The 22214-nt window shown below is 34.2% G+C and overlaps 1 protein-coding gene across 2 annotated transcripts in view; it reads left to right on the top strand.

Moving 5' to 3' along the window:
• Positions 1 to 21414, top strand: part of GOPC (golgi associated PDZ and coiled-coil motif containing) — a 41005-nt gene extending 19591 nt beyond the window's left edge. The window contains exons 2-9 of one of the 2 annotated variants that reach the window (XM_008007228.3): positions 1759 to 1923; positions 3338 to 3361; positions 6210 to 6385; positions 7933 to 8098; positions 10616 to 10711; positions 11810 to 11974; positions 14475 to 14655; positions 18317 to 21414. In XM_008007228.3, coding sequence (XP_008005419.1) covers positions 1759 to 1923; positions 3338 to 3361; positions 6210 to 6385; positions 7933 to 8098; positions 10616 to 10711; positions 11810 to 11974; positions 14475 to 14655; positions 18317 to 18447 — 1104 coding nt within the window. In that variant the 3' untranslated portion in view covers positions 18448 to 21414. The remainder of the gene's footprint in view (positions 1 to 1758; positions 1924 to 3337; positions 3362 to 6209; positions 6386 to 7932; positions 8099 to 10615; positions 10712 to 11809; positions 11975 to 14474; positions 14656 to 18316) is intronic. The other variant, XM_008007230.3, reaches the window with a different exon arrangement.
• Positions 21415 to 22214: the final 800 nt, after the last annotated feature.

The following is a 22214-nucleotide window of genomic DNA, read 5'->3' as shown; positions in this document are numbered from 1 at the left end:
ATGCAAATAAAATGAAACTAGGAGTTGCAAACTTGATACCAGATAAGGTAGAACTCGTGCCAAAAAAGCATTTACTGTTGGGGAGAAAACTATTAACATAATGGGCTGCATTAAAATTAAGCACTCTGTTCATTGAAATACACATTTATAAAGTAAAAAGAAGCCACAGGATGGGAGAAGGTATTTGTAACTCATACCCAATAAAGGAGTTCATATTGATGCAGGATATTTTCTTGACCCCTTCACAGTACTCACGACAGGGGTGCCCTGTTTACTCAGCCCACCCCGCTCAACCCCTGGCAGGAGGGAGCACACAAACGAACGAGTGTGAGAACTGGCTGGCCGCTTTGGCACTGGCAGGAGCAAACTTGGTTCACTTGGGTCCACTTCACTCCACCCCTCATGGGGAGGGAGTGTGTAGGCAAGCAGATGTAGGAACTGGCCAGCTGCTTTAGCACCGGCAGGAACAAACTCCATGCAGGCCGTGTGGCAGCATCCAGGTCGGGGTGCCTGCGACCCAAGGCCCCAGAGGGCGTGTTACAAGGTTCTGTTAGCTCTGCTGGACAGAACTAACTGTATTATCAGCTCACTGGGCCTTTTGCCTTTTGTGGGGCGGCTGCCCTCCGCCAGTAAGGGCAGAGGGCCAGTGTGATAGCCTTTTTGGGTACCTGCACTTGGTGAGTCCCAAGTTCTTATCTGGTGCCCAAGAAGAATGAGGTAATGTGAATTCATGCTGAGAGCCACTTCGATTCACTCAATAAAATTCTCTGCATTGACCATCCTTCATCCATGAATTGGATCCTTCATCCTTCCTTCAGTTTGAATTCCATGGGACTGGGTCAGTTCTCTCTCTCTATATAACTTGCCACATTTTTTAGTTGGTCTACATATGTGTATTTATCAACCCAGTGGATATGAAAGCTTGTCAAGGGCATAAATTATTATCTCTGATTTTAAAAAATATTATCTACAATTTTTTTTCTCATTGTGCTGGCATAGTTTTGGGCCCTTAGATGCTTAGCAAAATTATGTTGAGTTGAGTAGGAAACAAAGGCATGTCTTGATCTTTAATCTGCTAGCTAGCTGAGAAAACCAAAAACACAAGGGACACATCCTGTGCACAACTGTAAAACAATATATCAATTGTGCAAAAACGAAAACTTCAAACTAAATTGCTAGATGGTCCTGATTAGTTGCTCTGCTATGCTAAAGCTGAAGACTTAACAGTTAACTCTGATCTTCAGGCTTGCTGTAGTCTCAGAAGTTGATACCTTAGCACCTAAAATAACTTTACTAGATAATGATTGGGATGATTTGGGCTAGTATTCGTTGGATTGAAGACAGAACACAACTCACTTACTGGCATCTTCTGTAATACTGTTAATGTTAGTGATCCACCACAGCACACGTTGTCTCTACCACATGGCGAACCACCTCATAGTTGTGTGTTTTCATAAGCTTTGAAGATAAAGGTGAAACAGTAAAAGTAAAGTAAAGTAAGCAAAGTAAAATGGAAGTAGCATTCTGTGTTATTAGAAAATACAGCTTATAGATTTCTCTTGCTACTGAAGTATCTTGACTTATACCATTGATTTTCTGTCAGTTTAGATGGATGTCTTGTATCTTAGATAATAGTATTCTAATGTTCATGTATTTATTTCAAAGGTAGTCTCTCTGTTGTCATTCTTGAATAACAATTATTAGTCAAAAGAAAGAAAATTAAGCATCCTTAATTTCTTTTACTGTTTTCTTTATAAGGCACAGTTGGTGGATCTGAAATCTGAACTGACAGAAACCCAAGCAGAGAAAGTTGTTTTGGAGAAAGAAGTACATGATCAGCTTTTACAGCTGCACTCTATTCAGCTTCAGCTTCATGCTAAAACTGGTCAAAGTGTTGACTCTGGTACCATTAAGGCAAAATTGGTAAGTAGTTTAGAGAGTGACATGCCCTTGCATGTATTTTACAGGGTGGAGAGGACAGTTTTGAATGAGACTTTTAAATTATCAAATGTATGTGCTCATTGTGGGAAATTTAGAAAATATAAGAAATATAAAGTTTATGATAATTATGATAATCTACAATCTCATCACCTATAAATAATCAGTGATATCAACAATCAACTGATAGAATTTTTCCTATTTAAAATACATGTATAAATACGTTTAAAAGATATTTGTGATTATAACATAGATTTTTTTTTTTTTTTTTTGCCCTGCTGTATCAGTTGGATTAAATTCAGCTGCATATAACAGAAATCCCAAGTAACATTGGGATTATTCTTGAATAGTGCTTATTTTTCTCTGAAATGTAGAGTTGATACGGCAGCTCCACAAATACTAGAGATCCAGATTCCTTCCATCATTGTGCTCTGCCATTTTTAGCTCATGGTTTCCATCCTCAGGATTTCTTCATGTCTGCATTTCAGGCAGGAAGAAGGGTTAATCTAAGGAAAGGGCAAAAAGATGCTTCTCTGTTGTGTTAGCCTTCTTTAAGTAACTTATTATGAAATCTTTCTCAGTAATTTTTGCCAGCATTTCATTGACCATCCCCAGCTGCATGTCAGTCTTCTATTGGTCATATGGCCACTTACAGTAAAACTGGAGTCTGTTAATAGGAAGAAGTAAAAAATGGAATTGGGTACCAGCCAGTAGCACATTCTTTTCTTTTGCTCTTAATATATTGTAAGCATTTTTCCTGCCACTGTGTACCACATATGTTTTAAGTGTGTAAGAGATATCAGATATTTTGTTCGTATATGGAACACAGCAATAAATAAGACAGCTATTGCTTGGCAGAGGCAGGACATGAGATGATATTGATGATATGCTGAGAGTAATACATTTATAAGCTTTACTTGTTTTCAGTTAATTTCATTTGGTTAATTAGTTCCTAATACTGATATGTTAAAATTCATGAAAATAATTTTAAGTTAAACTCTTAAGTTTTCAAAGTCTGTGAATCTGTGTTAAAAGGGTTTTATTGAACTGAAATAAAAGCTCATAACTGCTTCTTCGAGCTATTTGACTTTAACATTCAAAAACAATCTAAATTTTCTCTAGAAAAGAATTTACGTGAAGTTTTAACATTAGAATTTGAAAGAGTATGGTGAAAAGAACACTGTACTAGTTATGCCGACTAATTTTGATAAAACAAAAAATTTTAATCTAATGCTATTACAGTTACTGTTGTTTATAGATTGCAAATATATTTGTTCTAATGAACTTTACCCAAATGATATTCAACATGTGGGGTTTTTCCTTATAATGATTATACCACTAAATAATATCATTTGTTTGATCTTCTTCTAATTATAAAACTTTTTTCTTATATCTGAAGTCTGGCCCCTCTGTGGAGGAGCTGGTAAGTATATTGTTTCTGTTTTGCTTTAATGTGTCACGCTGAAGTGTTCTTAGTGTTTTATTTGCATATTATATGTTGTCACTCATTGTATTTGAAAATAGCATTAATGATGGCAATTTTTTAAATGTTCCAGTACCTGAAAAGTTCAGTGGATGGCCCATTGCTCTTTTCTCACTGCATGTTGTTAAACATTTTTCTTTTATTAATGATTTATAGCCGTTATTTGCAGAGCCTGTCAGTTTTTGACAATTTTTGAGCCTTGTAACTTGCTCACACCTCTACTTCAAAGAGCCATTGGTTTTCCCACTTCAGGGTTTTGAAGATATATCAAGCAGGCCTAGTTTTTAACCCCCTTAAGTTTCTATTTGAAATTATTTCCAGAAAAGAATGTGCATGTTGGTTTCTTCTTAATCTGCTGCATGTGTTATGGCTTTTCAAGAGTCTTGAGAATAATCGTGTGGCCTTTGAAACAATCGAATTTGAAATGCTTTAGCAGAAGTTATTTTCGAAAATAACAATACATTTTTAATATTTTTCACATTACCCCAACCTAATCAAGTTCCAATTTGTCTTATGGCTTTACCCCTTTTGAAGATCCAATCTTTGGTATCTAAATGTAAAATGAACATCTTGGGTGTTACCTAGTAACAAACAGGTTAACTAAGAATCAAAAAAATTTTTTTCTGGAAATCTAGAAATGGTTAACTTCAGTTTTCTTAGTCTTACTCTTGCTTACCTCTGTTAATTTGAGGCCTGAGAGTTTGTCAGATTCATTAGGGATTTAAATCATTAAAGCCCCAGTCAGTAGTAGCTTAGTACGTCTCCTACGTTTCATTAATGTAGTATAAATAACTCATTAAAGTAATTGAAAGTAGGTAATCATCAACATAAAGTTTATTTAGCCCATAAGCCAAAGAAATCTTGATCTTCTAGGAATGCTTTTTTAAAAGTTGCATCAACTTTAAAATGTCATAAGAAAGATTTTTGTTCATATCTCCAAACTGGTTTCTTTTGAAACAGATACTTGCCCTTTTAGGACATAGGTTCTGAAATAAAGATTTTAATAATTCCAAAATTATGGATTGAGTTTTTCAAATCCTTTAAAACTAGTATCTAGAAATTATGTTCTAATCTTTTTTTTCCAGAAATTGAAAGAGTCTGCTAATCTTTCATATGTTTGTCATATATATAACAAATATTTTTAATCAAAGAAGTGACAAATATATCTAGCATTTGGTAGTTGTTGTTAGTTTTAGCTTGTATGTGTGTGTGTGTTTGTGTGTATGTATGTAAATTTTTTCTTTAGGATTATGGTATTTATTGACTAGTATTCAAATATATCTATTTTGATGTTCAAAACAGTAGACCAAAGGAGACACGTTAAATTAGTACCAAAATATATTCCATGAATTGCTGAAAATATGCTTAAATTTGTTTCTTAGCTTCTCAATATCCAGAATAAAAAGGGAAATAATTATGTAAAATAATCAGTGCATACAATAGAAACAATACTATTCATCATTTCCTCAAGAGAAACAATTTCTCTGGTGCTAAGGTAGGTTTTTATTTACATCCTCACAAAAGGGACATGGTGGTATAGGGAATAATGTCTTCCACATATCATGAACAAATGTAACCATGTTTTCATAGGATTTGTGGATTTTGTAAAAGCAGTTCTGCTCAGGATAAATGCAAGTTTTCAGTGTTTAGGTGATTTTTTTGATCTACAAATAACACTTAAAATGTCTGTTGGGGCCCTTATTTAACTCTCAAAAGGGTTTTATTTGGCCATATAGTTTTGTGTGTGTGTTTGATTTTGAATTTGCCTGCCTATGGGCAGAATTTTTTGTACCTTCCATTTTGCACTCTATTTTGTCTTGTACCTGCCTGTTTCTGCACTTGGATCCTGAAGGCATTTACATTTGCAACCCTTGATCTGTAGGAAATATTATACTTTATGCTTTTAAGGTAAATTGAACATTATTTCTCATATATGAACTTCTGATAAAAATTTGATGGTGAAGATCTTGCGGTTAAAGTCTCTGGCTAACACCTTTATGTTCACATATATGGACTATCTACCAAGAGGAACATAGGAAGCAAGTGAGGCCAGTGTTTTCCTCAGAAAAAAGTTCTGCATTCACTCTTAACATACAGACAAATAGATGAACCGGATAACAAAGTTCAGTGGTAATCCACTCCATAGATGTGATTAATCTATAGAAACTTTGTAATGTGTAAATGTTTTAATGCAGTTGTTACTAGCAGTTTTTCATGACTATAAAATGTTTATTAAAAAACTAGTATATACTCTAGTTTATTCCTTATAAGTTTCTTGTGGTCCTCTAAGATAAATTAGCTATAAAATGTATCTGTGTAACTGAATGATTCTGACTTTAAGACAGACATGCAGAACTTTGCATGCAATTTCTGACAAGTCGACTTTATAGACTTGTTGCATTAAAGTTAATTAAATGTTTGGGAAAAACCATCAGAATGATTATTTTTATATTAGTCTAGTTTTCTAAGTCAGTTTTAGAAGTAGATAGCAGATTTAACTACCCATTGAAGTCACTTTTACTAATATGTGATAACATGAGCTTAGAGTAGACTACTTTTCTTACTATCCTCCATATCAGGGTAACTCATGGCATGCAATTATTTTATCTAGAAGTAGTTCCGAGATGTTATGGTACTAGTTCAAAAGAACTAGATCCAGATCTTTGTGTTCCATTTTATAGAGATGATACATTGTTGAACTGTAGGCTTTTGTGCATTTTTAAGAACATGGTCTAGTGCTAAAGAGTTTTTATTTTCATTAAATTATATACTTTTAAAAATTACATAGGAAAGAGAGCTTGAGGCAAACAAAAAAGAAAAAATGAAAGAAGCGCAACTTGAAGCTGAAGTGAAATTGTTGAGAAAAGAGAATGAAGCCCTTCGTAGACATATAGCTGTTCTCCAGGCTGAAGTATATGGGGCGAGACTAGCTGCCAAGTACTTGGATAAGGAACTGGCAGGAAGGTGTGTAAAAAATGGGTATTATTGTACTCTTAAGTGACAAATTGGATATTTAATGAGGTTGACTCTTTCTTTTTCTTTTTTTATTTTTTTGAGATGGAGTCTTGCTCTGTTGCCCAGACTGGAGTGCAGTGGCATGATCTCGGCTCACTGCAACCTCTGCCTCCTAGGTTCAAGTGATTCTCCTGCCTCAGCCTCCCGAGCAGCTGGGATTACAGGTGCCTGCCACCACAGCCAGCTAATTTTTGTGTTTTTAGTAGAGATGGGGTTTCACCATGTTGGCCAGGCTGGTCTCAAACTCCTGACCTCATGATCCGTCTGTCTTGGCCTCCCAAAGTGCTGGGATCACAGGCGTGAGCCACTGCACCTGGCTGACTCTTTTTTCTTACAGTAAATGCAGCATTAATCTTTTCCCTCAGAATCGTTTTGCAGTTGGTTTTAACTTACTGTTGTTAAATTAATACTGACAGCATTATGTATTGCAGATCTATTTATCCATACTAAATATGTTTAGTTTACACACGCAAACGCTGATAGTATCTTCCTGTGAAATGCTAACAGCTCTATAGAGCAGCACTTTCCAACTATTTTGTGCCTTGAGACCAGTACAACCGATATTCATGTGCATAGCAGAACTTCCATAAGGAATTCTTTTTATGATCACTGAAACCCAGCCTTTCTTGCCCTTCAAAAAGACATGTTGGTATTTAGTTAATGACAGTGATTTTATCATAATCATACACAGAATTCTACTTGTATTTATTAAGTAAATTATTAACTCTGGTGACTTATTAGTACTGAATCATTTTGTGCATATTCTTTTAATGTCACATTAAAAACATGAAACAAAGAAAAAATAATCTATATCATCTTGAAGTACACATTTTCTAGTAACCTTTTTTTTTTTTAAATTTTGTGAGATGGGGTCTCACTCTGTCACTCAGGTTGGAGTGCAGTGGTGCAACGTTGGCTCACTGCATCGTCTACCTTTCAGGCTCAAGTGATCCTCCCACCTCAGCCTCCCAAGTAGCTGGGACCACAGGCATGCCACCAGGCCTGGTTAATTGTTTTTAAGGTTTTGCCATGTTGCCCTGGCTGGTTCTAGTAACTTTTAACCACATTTAAAATAATCATTTTGTGAAAAGAAACTCTAATTAGAGGAAATATTTTTGTACAGTTAATCTCATCTAAAAGCTAACATTTAATGGTATCTGAGTTCAGTGACTTTGCCTGCAAGACATAAAACAGATTGACATTAATCTCATCAATTGTTTTTTAGATTTATTTGAATTAAGCATATGACTAAAAGAGTTCACATTAATTCCTTTAAAAAAATTTTTTTTACTGGTTTTTCCCTTCAAGATACCTGTTCTTTTCAGAGTGTTGATATTTTTTTATACCTGAGAGACATCAAGAAGTTCCTGAGTATTAGTTTTATCACTAATTTGAGATTCATGCAAAAGCTACTTATGTTCAGTAATTTTTCTGAATTCTCACTATAGTGAACATAATGAAAAATCAACTCAATGTACTCTTTTCCCAATATGAAGGGTCCAACAAATACAATTGCTAGGACGAGATATGAAGGGACCTGCTCATGATAAGCTTTGGAACCAGTTAGAAGCTGAAATACATTTGCATCGTCACAAAACTGTGATCAGAGCCTGCAGAGGACGTAATGACTTGAAACGACCAATGCAAGCACCACCAGGCCATGTATGTTTGCTTTGCTGCTGCTTCCCACTCAGCCTCTTCCTTCTTTCTTTAATCACAATTGCTTTCCATTCTTTCCTTTATTCTAGTATTGTTTGAAACCTTTATTTAAAAAGTAAAAATGGGATTCAACTTATTCAAAGTAGATAATGTTTCAACACCCATAGAAATTTTAGTAGCTCTTCACAGACTTACTAATGCTCTGAGAGTGATATTTTTGCAGACAGTGAGCCATTGTTAGCAAATGCATATTGCTAGTATGTTGGATCATATTTCCAGTTTTTCCTGGATTATGATTGGGCATGCTTAAATTTGTTTTAATCTTAGCTTAGAGTGTGTGGTCATTTTGATAATTCAGCAAATATTTTGGGGTAGTTTTTTAAGGGAACTTTTCGTAACTGAATCCAAATGTAGATGCTGAACTAACATTTACACCTGTTTGGTCTTGGATTAAGATGGAATTTGAGATCTGTAGCCAGTTGTCTGCTTCTATAGCCACCATTGTATAAAAGCTTCTATCCGGATAAATCTTTATTGAATTTTATTATAACAGCTGCTTGATAATATAGACCTTAATATATGAAAGCGTGTCTCCCAAGGGTTCACATAGCTTAGTACCAGATAATGTATGGCGTTAAATAGTAAAATAGTTTGTTGCCTCTGCAAAGATTTTTATAAGAAGAAGCGATATGCACATAGAGTTGGTGGAAGAGAAGTGGGGATAACGATAAGCACTTATGCCATTGTTTTCTCTAGGACACTGGTGGTCCCCATTAACTTCTAGGTCCAGTAGATTTGGCAAATGGAGTAACACGGTTAGGAGGAAGACAAAGTAGTTTGTATCAGATGTGTCTGAGTGATAAAAGCCTGCTTGTGAAATTAGCTAAATATGAGGTTGGGTTTTAGGTAGTGGCTGGATTATAGAAATTATTTTATACTAAATAGAGGAATTTTAACTTTAACCTGATAATCATGGAAGTTTAAATAAAATGGCAGACTTCATAAAATTTACATTTTTTAATAGTTATTTTGGTATAGTGAAGAGGACCAAGTTGGAGTCAAGGACATAGAAAGATACTATGGTCATCCAAGGAGAAAGTGATGAGGACAGGAGACGTGGCATTTGAGAAGAAGGACAGATTTGATAGGATTATAATCAGAAGGGCTTGATTGGTGACTAACTGCTTTTGGTTAAATAGTGAAAAAGAAGAATCTGGACTTTTAGTTTGAGCAACTGAGTGAGATCTGGCCTTCAATGATAAGGGAAATAGAAGAAAAGGTAGGATTTGGGGAAAAGATGATGATATCAGTTTAGACAAGTAGTGTTTGAGGTGACAATGGGATGTCCAAGATACATCCAATTGGATATATGACTCTGGATTTCAGGAGAGAAATCTGATTTGAAGAAATATTAGGGAAACTGTCCATCTATTATACTTGAAATCTTGGAACTGATTAAGTCAGTTCCAACTATATATGTATATATAAAGTATATCGGTAGTAAAAAGAATAGGAGGCCAAGGATAGAAACTTACAGAGTGGGAGAAGGAAAAGGATCACTAAAGGAAGGAGCCTGGGATAGAGCTGTCAGATACAGGACATCTAGGAAAGTAGTGTAATAAAAACCAACGGAAAGAGTGGGTTTCAAGGAGGGGTTGGTGAACAGTATCAACTTTCTGCAAGTTTAAAGTAAGGTAGTGACAAAAAGTGTTCATTGAGTGTAATAATATTAATTACTAGTGAGCACAGAAAAGAAAATTAAAGTTGTGCATGTAGGGGCAAAACTCATGGAGCTCAGAGGACTGAATCTGAGTGGCAAGGAAGTAGATATGATGAGGATGAACTTCGTGTGGAGGTTAAGGAAAGGGGGAGGATGATAGTTGCTAAGGAAGATAGTGAAGGTTTGAAAGGTTTTTTTGTTTTGTTTTGTGTTTGCACATGATCAGTATTTTAAAACTGGAAAAGGCTTGTAATTCATTTATCTGCTGAGTAGGAAAACAGCTTAGTAGAGACAGAAAGAGTAAGTGTACCAGAGAAAGAATTATTAGTGGATCAAGGCCCTTTATTTAAGAGGTAGACTCCAAAGCACCAAGGAATGTATAAGTAATTAGTGGTCCAATTGGAAATTTGTTTTTCAACTCTACGACTCAGCTAAAATCAATGTATACCTTAAAGACATCCAGTGAAGATAGACAGTCACTTTTATTTTTTGAGGATATTTGTTCCTCAATTAATTCCTGGAAATAATTTCTTTTATAATGTCTTACAATTTAAAAATAAATGTATCAGTATTTTAAATATTATTGGCAAAAATGTGAGAACGTCATCTATACATTTTGCATCAATAGAATAGCTATTTTCATTTTTCCATTTTATCTGTTACTTTCTTAACCATATACTGTTTATCCATTCCAGGAAGTTTATACAGATTTGTAAAAGCAAGTTATATAGTATGAGTTTACTCTATTTGGTATGCTACTTAAGTGATACTAATTTTTCTTCTTTTTTCCTCCCAATTAGGATCAAGATTCCCTAAAGAAAAGCCAAGGTGTTGGTCCAATTAGAAAAGTTCTCCTCCTTAAGGAAGATCACGAAGGCCTCGGCATTTCAATTACAGTAAGAAGTAGTGCTTCCAGTCTCCTTTTCTACAGTTATCTAGTATAATCATATTCCTTTGTTGGACATCACTGAGGAACAGAATATTCTGGATATATTTTTTAAATAACTAAAATGTATCCCCATGGGGATAAATGTTTGCTTTTATGTAAACATTTTTTTAAGAAATAAATCTTCCTAGCAGCTATTAAGTATACCTTTAGTAAGCATAGTTTAACATTTTTATTATGACTCACTTAATAGTTCTGTGCCATATAGTGTGATGCCTCTAGGAGCCCTTGGGAATAGATATGGTTGTTTTCATCTAGGTTAAATGGCTTCAGATTGTATTGTTCTCTCTCCAAGTGTGTATATCTTTCTCTTGTCTCATTTATTAGCTGTCAGATTTCACTGGCTCTGGGGTCCATATATTATATATTCTTTTTTAAAATTCGATGCCTTTAGGAGTCATTTTGTTGTAGTCTCAGTGCTTTAATGAACAAGGTGGCTTTAATTTTCATTTGGTAATACTTAGGCACTGAGCAAGTTCATTTGTTTTTTTAGTATTGCTTGATGTAGAAATGTTTCTTATAATAAAAAGCTCATCTAATCTGTATTTCTTGAATACTTACCTTTTTTAATGTGCTGCCTTCAAAGAGTATACATTTTAGCAGTACAAATAAGACACACACACACACACAAACATACACCCACACACACACAACAATGATACAAGCTAGAGAGTGACAGGTACCAAATACTGCACTCTTTTCAATTCTACATTGCATATATTTTCATATTTTAACTTCTCTGAAATTGTGGCACCTAAAATAATTGGTCTTGTCATTTGTAGTGATTTAGACTTGATAAAATGGAATGGTGCTATGGAGTACTAACACATAAGTTTTTTTTAAATTTAAGAATTTAGCCAATTTACTGTTCAATACTCTTTGATAATTTTTACCATTACTTAAGTAGCAAATAAAATTTTACCCAGCATTTATAGAGACAGCATAGGTGCTTAATGAAAGATATTTTTAAGAAAATATTTTATCTCTAGATTAATCGGTAACTGTACTTTACAAAGAATAATTTACTGCCCTTTGTTGTTGTTGTTAGGGTGGGAAAGAACATGGTGTTCCAATCCTCATCTCTGAGATCCATCCGGGTCAACCTGCTGATAGATGTGGAGGGCTGCACGTTGGGGATGCTATTTTGGCAGTCAATGGAGTTAACCTAAGGGACACAAAGCATAAAGAAGCTGTAACCATTCTTTCTCAGCAGGTAAATTCCCTTCATATAATTGGAACTGTATCTTTCAATTGGTTATGAATCTATTGAACACTGCATACTTCCCTACAGAGTTTCTAAAGTAGTAAAGTGTTTATACATAGATCTTGTTTCCTTTGATTTAATGCTTTTGTAGATGATATTCAGTCAAATGTACTGAAAATGGACCATTCCGTTTTGTTTACTTCATAACTTTGAGCAAGTTACTTAAGTCCTCTGTCCCTCAGTGTCCTCACCTGTGTGGAAGGGATTAAAAGAAAGCTGTGAGGATTAAGTATGTTAATACATATAAAGTACTCAGAACAGGACCTGAGACTGAAAAAACAACATCCTTAATGCCTAAAACACTATATATAAGGTATTACAGAAAAGACAGTGCTAGAAGCAGATTGATTTTAGTCATAGAATATTAAAATTGAAATTACACATAGAAACTATCTAGCCCAAAACTCTTAAAATGAGTAAACTAAAGTTCTTAGAGATGAAAGGATTTACTCAAAGTTGCCGAGCAAATAAATTAGAGAATTCAGATTCATATTCAGGAGTCATATTTGTCATACAGTTGTACTTAAAATGTTGTTTTATTTTGTTTATTTCTTTCAAGAATAGAGTTGAGGGAATTAGGGGCATTGGTAGTACATTGAGATGTTTCTTGGATTATCAGTGTGGTATGCGTCTGTAGAATTGAATCTCAGAGTCGAAAGTGAATATAGTTCATTGGTTGATGCATAAATCTTTGCGACATCACTACTTCAATAATTATATTAAAGGGAAGACTTGCTGATATCAACCAGTCTGTTCCATTGTTATACAGTACTGATTTTTAGAAAGCTTTTTCTCATATTAAGCCTGAAATCTGTGTCTCCATGACAGCTACTCACAGATCTAATTCTGTCATTTAAAACTTTGCTGAAGACCACTGCATCATCTGTCTCTTTCTGCAAAATGGTATTTTTAAAGCATTATCTGACAAGAGAGATCTAAGAATGCTATGCTATTCTCTTAAGTTAGTGTTTTATCAACCCATCTTGACTGTCATCCAGTAGTAAAAGAGTGGGATAACTGGTGAAGGAGCTACCAATGGGCAGTCATAAGTTTTAAGAAAATGCTAACTAAGCACATATTAAAATTCTGATGTATAACCTTAAACTGCTTGGAAAGAAGAGCACCAACGAGTCTAACTTAGTGAGTAGCAGTCAAAAATCGCGTGTTTTCTTTTGAGCAAAGGCAAACCATAATTTTCAGAGTTGCCAACACCACACTTATATGTAGTGGTTGGAGTCTCTTATTAAATTACAATTATAACTTGGAACTTTTTTTTTCTTGTTTTTTTTTTGGAGCCAGGGTCTCACTCTATCACCCAGCCTGGAGTGCAGTGGCACAATCACGGATCACTGCAGCCTCAATCTCCCAGGCTCAAACAGATCCTCCAACCTCAGCCCCCCAAGTAGCTAAGACTACAGGTGCACACCACCATGGACAGCTAATTTTTTTTTTTTTTTTTTTTTTTTGTAGAGATGGGTTTTGCCATGTTGCCCAGGCTGGTCTCAAATTCCTGAGCTCAAGCAATCCACCTGCCTCAGCCTCCCAAAGTGCTGGGATTACAGGTGTAAGTCACCGTGCCTGGCATGATCTGTAACTTTTTACTTGAATGTGTCATTGTTAAAGAATGGCACTACAACTATTACACAGTTAATCTAGCATAATATAAAGATCAAGGACTTCAGAGTCAAACTTTTATTTTTCTTTATTCTTGTTCATTATGTAGGGAAAGTTACCTCCTTTCTCCAGGACTCATTCAGGTTTCTCGTTCATGTTAAAAGACACTATAATAGGATTATTCTGCGGAGTGAAGGCTATAGTTTATAGTAAACATATATAGTAATTACTATTAGTATGAGACAGAATACCTTGATTAACACTATGTCTGCGTCTGGTACTCAGTGTCAGTTCTTACTCAAGACCTATTGAATAAGAAACAAAAAATCATTTTGTAGGAGTTTCTTGAATTAGTTAAGGAAAGGTTTGTATGATGTCCTTATGGCAGTGTACAAAATCATTTTGTAGGGGTTTCTTGAATTAGTTAAGGAAAGGTTTGTATGATATCCTTATTTAATATCTGACTATTTAGATGTATTTGCTGAATTGCTGTGTGCAGTATAAAATAGCAAATAATTTTGAATACTTGTTCCAAAATTCTATAAATTTAATAATTAAGCATCCTTTCAAATTTTAGATCTATTAGCAAAAAGATTATGGTCAGTAGAAAGAGCTACTATAATGTTTAAAGGAACTATAGAGAGGATTCATGAGGCTGATCTAGACATCATGGCCTCACTACCTGTTTAGATTCTAGAACTTTATTATTTGTTTTCTGGAAATGAGCTATCTCTTAGATCTCTCCACCCCTAAGCCTTCCCACAAAGAATTTGGAAATCCTTTTTAAATTACAATTACAATAACTTGACTTTCTCATTTTCATTTCCTGTTTTAGAGAGGAGAGATTGAATTTGAAGTAGTTTATGTGGCTCCTGAAGTAGATTCTGATGATGAAAACGTAGAGTATGAAGATGAGAGTGGACATCGTTACCGTTTGTACCTTGATGAGTTAGAAGGAGGTGGTAACCCTGGTGCTAGTTGCAAAGACACAAGTGGGGAAATCAAAGTATTACAAGGTAAAAATCACTCTAAAAATTACTAACATATTCATTATTATTAAACTATCATTAAATGTTTAAATGTTGAAAAATGTGAAGGCCTCAGAATTTCTTCAGTAAAACTGTTTTAACTGTGAGAAAATCAAAGGAATGAAGCGCTTTCCCTTGTTGTTTTATTGTACATTATGCGAACAGTTTATTTACCACGTATGTTCTTCTATATTCATCTTGGACTGTTAAGACAAGTACATTACCAGTTACTCTACTGCAAGTGATCCTTGAAAAATAAATAAAATTTTTTCTAGACTCTGAAACAAATACCAATATACTATTTTGAGTAGATCTATCTTGTAGACTACATTGTCTCTCTGTCTTGATGCAAATTCATCTCTCATAATACAATGAATTTTAAGCTAATTATGAATAAATATGAAGTATACTGTCGTCTTATGATTGCTATTAGAATCAACTTATATTATCTTGGGGATGTTTGGTTTAGTTCCTTTGCTATCATTTACACATATTATAAGGAAAAACTCTAGCACTTCCTTTTACATAGAGTAGTGGTCCTCAAATTGTGATCTGTGGATCTCTGAGGGTCTCTGAGATATTTTAGCAGAGTTCATGAGGTCAAAGCATTTCGTAATAATACTAAGACATCATTTATCTTTTTTTGCTGTGTTGATATTTGCATTGATGGTATTGGATTGGTGCAAAAGCAATTGGGGTAAAACTGCCTTAGCACTAATCAAAGCAGTGTTGCTAATCCTAGTAACTGTACTAGTAATCTATGTTTTCTTCCTTGGCATCCATTCATAGTAAAAGAAGGAGAAGAAGATACCAATTTTGCCTAAAAATACCTTTGATGAAATGGCAATAACAGTTAATTTTTAAATATTGAACTTTGAGTACATGTCTTTTTAATATTCTTTGTGATGAGATGGGAAGTATGCATACATACTTATTCTGCATACTGAACAAAGATGCTGTTCTCAAGGGAAAGTACATAAGTGACTGAACTAGCCATTATTCTTCATGGAAGACAATTTTTACTTGAAAGAATCACTTGAAAAGTATGACTTTTCGGACTATTTGGAAGCCATTTTCTTAAAAATGAACAAAGTCCATCATTTCAAGAAAGACAACTGATAATATTTATTGCCAATGATAAAATGTGAGCTCTCAAGTAAAAGTTAGAACTTTGTGAAACATGCATTGATCACCATGAGCTTGATAGCTTCCTAACACTTAAGAGCTTTTCGGATGAGATTGATGATGATATTAATGAATGTGATTTTTTTGGTACAGTAAAGTGAAGTATGTCAACTTTTGGAATTGCTACATAACTTCATGGTCCAATATTTTCAAATCACCAGTAAATGATATTATAAAATTCTGCATGGGCAAAAGATCAATTCAGAATGCAAGATAGGCAAATGGGTTTTAATATAACAGTGTGAAAAGATCACTGATAAGGTTTCAAATTCCACATTGTCAAATTTTGTATAATATCAGAGAGTAATACTGACAGTTATCTGAAAAGGCTATTAAAATACTCTTCCATTTCGCAACTACATATCTGTGTGAGGTTGAACTTTCTTCATATATTTGTAACAGATTGAATGGAAGTGGATATATGAGAATACAGCTATCATCTATAAAGCCATTGAAGAGATTTGTAAAATTGTAAAATAATGCTACTCTTCTAACTAGATTTTTTTTTGTTTGGAACATAGAGTTATTTGTCATTAGACAAAGGTTATTTATATTAACATTCTGGATTATTGTCATTTTTAACAAATACATGAATTTTTTTTAGATTTTTCAGTTTTACTTACTAATATGGGAAACATCAGTGACTATAATCCACATAAACAGAAGCTTCTTGGAGTCCTCAATGCTTAGTATAAAGACCTCCTGAGACAAAAATGTTGAACTCCTGGCATGGAGTTTTATGGTGAACTGATAAACTGTTACACTTCTGATAAAGTTGTGTGTTGTAAACTGTCTGCACAAAGATAGCAGTAGCAGTTATTGTTTTCACTGTGCATCTTGAACAAAACTATTGTGGCAATATGTCAGAAACTTACACTGTTGGGCTGCTCTCCAGATGGTTTCATTGTGTTTCACCCTTTTTGTTGTTTTCTGTCAGGATTAGAAGGCTTGTCTCTTCCTTTTTTTGTAACTGAGGCTAAAGGCTTCTCTGTCACTTATGCAAATTGCAGAAACTTAAAATGTGACTCAGATACCTAAAAATTTGTGTGTATGTATCACGTTTAACTGACTTACTTAAAAACTGTATCTATTGGTTATTGTTTCACACATGTCTATACTTTATAGCTCAGTAAATAGGTGATATAGTCAACACTTATTTATTTATAAGCCCATTATTTATTTTATAGATGACCAGAATTCATTTTAAATCTTAGCTAGACATCATCTTGCCAACAAATTACATTTTAAGCAATTAACTAGTATATGCCTCAATTAAGTGAAGTTAATGTAATATGAAAGTAACAATGTAAAATAAAAATATAATTCACAGTTCAGTAGGTATTTATATAAGTAGAATTGACTGAATTTTACAATTATATGTATTACTTCTAAGTCTTATAGACAACTTGATAGGGGCCAGGAATGGTGGCTCATGCCTGTAACCCTCGTACTTTGGAAGGCCAAGGTAGGAGGATCGCTTGAGGCCAGGAGTTACCAACCTGGGCAACATAGTGAACCCTGTCTCTTCAAAACATTTTTTAAAATATAGCTGGACATGGTGGCACATGCTTGTAGCCCCAGCTACTCAGGAAGCTGAGGTGGGAGGATTGCTTGAGCCCAGGAGGTCAAGAGAGCTCTGCAATCCAGCCTGGGCAATAGAGTGAGACCCTGTCTCAAAAAAGAAAAAAAGGAAAAGAAAACTTGATTAGGAAACTTAATACAATTTTTAGATAAGCCCAATATAGTATTTTTAAATCTGTACAGTATCTGATACCTGCCATAAGGGAGAAGAAGGAAGAATTCCTGTTAGGAATTGCTGATTTGATTAATATAAGGCATTATTTTTGCCTCAGATTACTACTGTTAATTACAGTGGGCATTCCTTTGTTTTTCATGCAATGAAATTATACAACTAACTTTTTTTTTTTTTAATTGAGACTGAATCCTTAGGAATAACCCTTTGATTTTCAAGAACTACTGAATAATTGTATGAAGAGGTGGTTTGTTTTTTAAAACCTCAAGTTGGAATTTTTATGAGGTCACTGTGTAATTTGAAGGATTGTATGAAATGGTTATGATATAAATTCCTTTTAAGGATTGGTAAATAGAATGAATTATTTTATTTTTATTTTTAAAATTTCACTCTGTCGCCCAGGCTGGAGTGCAGTGGTACGATCTCAGCTCACTGCAACCTCCACTTTCTGGCTTCAAGTGATTCTCCCACCTCAGTCTTCCAGATAGCTGGGATTACAGGCATGTGCCACCATATCCGGCTAATTTTTGTATTTTTAGTAGAGATGGGGTTTCACCACGTTGGCCAGGCTGGTCTCAACCCCTAACCTCAGGTTATCCACCCACCTTGGCCTCTCAAATTTCTGGGATTACAGGTATGAGCCACCACACCTGGCCAAAACTAACTTTTTAAACCAGAAAGTATCTGCTTTTTTTTTCTCCTTTCTTTCAGGATTTAATAAGAAGGCAGTAACTGACACACATGAAAATGGAGACCTGGGCACTGCAAGTGAAACTCCGCTAGATGACAGTGCTTCAAAATTAGACGATCTGCACACTCTGTATCATAAAAAATCTTATTAAATTGACCATATCTCCAGACAAGATTGTTAATCAGACTATTCTGAATTTGGGGCACTGGGGAAGATGGTGACAAAGACTACAAAATCAGAGGAGGCTGTTTGTTGCCTAAATGAAAGGCGGGTACCTCAGGGCTTCATGTGAACAATTCTAAATGCATAAAACACACTGTTTTCCGTGGTAGACCATGATTAGCTATTGCATGTAAAGCAATTTTGATTTTCTTGAACATGTAAGCACCAAAGCATGTGTTCCCAAAGGGGTATTACTGGGCTGTTAAGTACCAAATGAAACCCTGCTGTTTTATTTGGTTTGTTTTCCCTTTAGAAGGAGGACAGTGCTAACTGGGATTTTATAAGAAATACCCTTACAGAGAGTAAGTGAATTCATATTTTATATTCTAGAATGTTAACCGTGGTGTTTCAGAAGACAGAGCTTGACTCAATGAATTGTAGAAATATAGGCTTGACTTAATTTTTGAAACTGAAAGAAAGGCTTTAGACTTCAAAAAAATTTATTGTGCATCCTGAAATCTAAACCAATTATTAATGATCATTTATTGTAATGAGTTTGCATTTTAGCTTTATTCAATGCAGTACGAAATAGTTTTCTTTAAGCAGTCCTTTATCAATCAATGCTGCACTAGAAATAGATTCTCAAAAGTTACTAAACATTTTACTTTTTTTGGTTTTTAAAAGAAATGCAGATGAGTGTAAAACATCTGTTCTCAATTATGTTGATCTGTGTGCATGGTACTGGAGCGTTTACCCATTCATGTTAAGGCTCAAATGCTTGTTTTCTGGGATCCACAAAAGACAGTTTTATACATTTTGAGTTGTTCATAAAGTTTGTCTTGTGATAGTCCTGGCACTTAAAGATAAATTTTTCTGGTAGTAAAAGTTCAGATTTATTACTATGTCATGAAACACAGTATATATAAATCAAATGGCAGTTTTCTTTCTAAGTAAATGATTTCCAATCATCTAAAAGGTGTGCAAGAAGAGATAAAGACGTTTTGATACAGTAATTATTTTGGTTGGGTTTTCATGTCAGTTTATGTTTGACTAAAACTCTCTTCACATGCAGGTTTATAAATTTGTTAGGTCTCTTGTCCTATGATTAAACATGGAGTGCTTCCTCTCTGATTTAATATTTTGCAGGTCATTGTAACCTGCTAGGCAAAGTCAAAACATTGCATTAAAGAGGTGATAGTTTTGCTAATATCACTGTTTTAAAGGATATACAGTTAAGGGAATATTAAGTGGGAGAAAGCCTATAAGGCTTTTAGAATATTATCAGTATCTTCATTTCTGGTATTCAGATGTTATGTGATAAAACACATTTTTTTTTTGTCTTTCCCAGATACACTATATATTTGTTCAAGGGTAAATCTATAAAATATATATACTTTATTTTGTGGTTTTGCTATTTATAAATTTAATGTTTTAACTGTTGCTCTTTTATGGTTTGTTTTGGGTGGTGGTGTTCATCTGTATATCACTATGTTAATTTGTAATAGAAGTGCACTTCATAGTATATATTGTTACTGATATTAAAATACTTTATAGCATTTGCCTCTGAGCAAAAGCTAGTATTTAATTGTACAAATGAATAAGCAAGTTACATGTTATTGTTTGCTCTTGAAAAGGTAGGCCTCTTAAAAGGAAAAAAAAAACTTGTTTTTTCCTTATGTATCTCCTATGCCAAACACATACCTTCCATGCATGACATGAGATCTGCAAACTGAATTTTAGCCACTGTATTTATTTAGTCAAAAAAATTGTCCATTGTAGCAGACCTGAAAACCTTTTTGCTGTGACATGGAACCATGTTATTCTTATCTTCTAAAAACACAGCCTGGGATGGAATGACCATGGCATTTTTTTCAGAGAACATCCTTTATCTGCTATGACTGAATCCTTAGGAAATAACCCTTTGATTTTCAAGAACTACCGAATAAGTGTATGAAGAGGTGGTTTGTTTTTTAAAACCTCAAGTTGGAATTTTTATGAGGTCACTGTGTCATTTGAAGGATTGTATGAGATGGTTATGATATAAATTCCTTTTAAGGACTGATAAATAGAATGAAAAGTTTCCAGGTAGTTTAAAACTCCACAGGTCAGTTTCCTTTTCATTCTTGCTTCACTGTGGTTTGTAAGCCTACGGGAGAGCACCATTGCTCAGATACTGCTGTGAGCTTCCTGTCAGGTGTTAGAAAGTAACTAGTTAAAAGATCATTTTAGAATATATGGTTTTTGGGGATGAACTAAGAATTAGTTATTAGTTCCAAAGGACTGAGAACCAATTTTAATATTTTCACATTTATAGGAAAGAAATTCATATGTCCCTGAAACTTCTAAGACAAAACCAAACAAGGAGGGAACTGTTGCAAAGCCATTTCATTGAGAAAGGGACAGAAGGAGAAATACATGTATATACAAACAGAATGGTTGAGAAAACGTTTTAATAGAATGTGAGGGTTATATGTATGTGTGTATATATTTACACTTAACCTCTAAAATTCCCTTCTACAGTACCTCAGTTATGAATATGATGGAAAAGCAACATTTTGGCAGTGAGACTATTGTTAAAATAAATTTGAGAAAGATGAAAATTTTGTGAGTCTTGATAATTATAAGTCAACAGCTATCGAAAGTTAGCACAACTTGTCTGTGGTGCTGTTTTTTTCCCCCACCACAGTGGACTTATTCTGTTTTCATGTTTAGAAACAAAAAGGTTTCATGTGATTCATATGTAAGATGCACAGTATTTGACATCCTAATTATGTAATCCCTGTTCCATCTATCCAGTCTTACACTTATGGTTGGCCTCAAATCTATTGCATTTATGATAATGTATTATATCTAGTTGAGTTTAATATTTTTTTATTAGCCTGTAAATAAAGATGGCATCTTCTACATTAAAATGATATTGATCTCATTTTTTTAAATAAACATTTTGTTTCCTCGACATTAAATATTTTGGCTTATTATTTATAGTAGCTTCTATTATTTGTACCAACATGTCATAAAGTCTGTGCAAAGGACTTGGCTTAATTTTGTGTTATAAATATTGAGGAAAACATTGATAAAAGTTAAAAAATCAATCCTGTTTTTAAGATACTATTTAAAAGGATATTCTTCCATTTTGACATCTAAGTATATATAATTTAGAAGTTCCTAAGTTACATGTAAAATAATTTTTGGAAAATACTTGTAAATGAATTACTTGAGTTATAAACATTTAGAAATGTTATGAATATTAGAAATACATTGTTGTCACTGACTAACCTTGATTCAGTGCTAATACATGTATACTTTCTGTGTGTTGATTTAAGCTCCCAGTTCACCAAGTGATTTGAAAAAATGCCTTTTCCCCAGAATATAACCCTATAAGATATTGGTCAATTTATGAATTTTTTTGGTCAGTTTATGAAATTTTAAAGAGAACTTGCATTTTCGTTGTTAGTGTTTTATTTTAGGTGGTTTTATAGCTGTAATGTTAAAAAAAAAAAAAAAACTTTAAAAGTATTGCAAATTACCGTGTGCTGTTGGTGCTGAATATTTGTTTAATAATGAACCTTTTTCAGGTGTGTGTTGAGAGTTATAACCACCATGGCGGCAGCCATGAGAATGCGTCTGTCAGTTCTCTTGCAGGAGGGAGCGTAGCTTACTGAAAGCCCAGCTACTGTGGTCTGAAATTCATCCCTGTGTACATGGTGAGGCTATGCTTCTCCATGCTGCTGCCAGTCAATGACTGATTATGACAGG

Source organism: Chlorocebus sabaeus, chromosome 13, assembly GCF_047675955.1.
Source record: "Chlorocebus sabaeus isolate Y175 chromosome 13, mChlSab1.0.hap1, whole genome shotgun sequence".
NCBI classification, from domain to species: Eukaryota; Metazoa; Chordata; class Mammalia; order Primates; family Cercopithecidae; genus Chlorocebus; species Chlorocebus sabaeus.
Note: the sequence above shows the minus strand (reverse complement) of the source record. Positions and strands in the feature narration are given on the sequence as shown.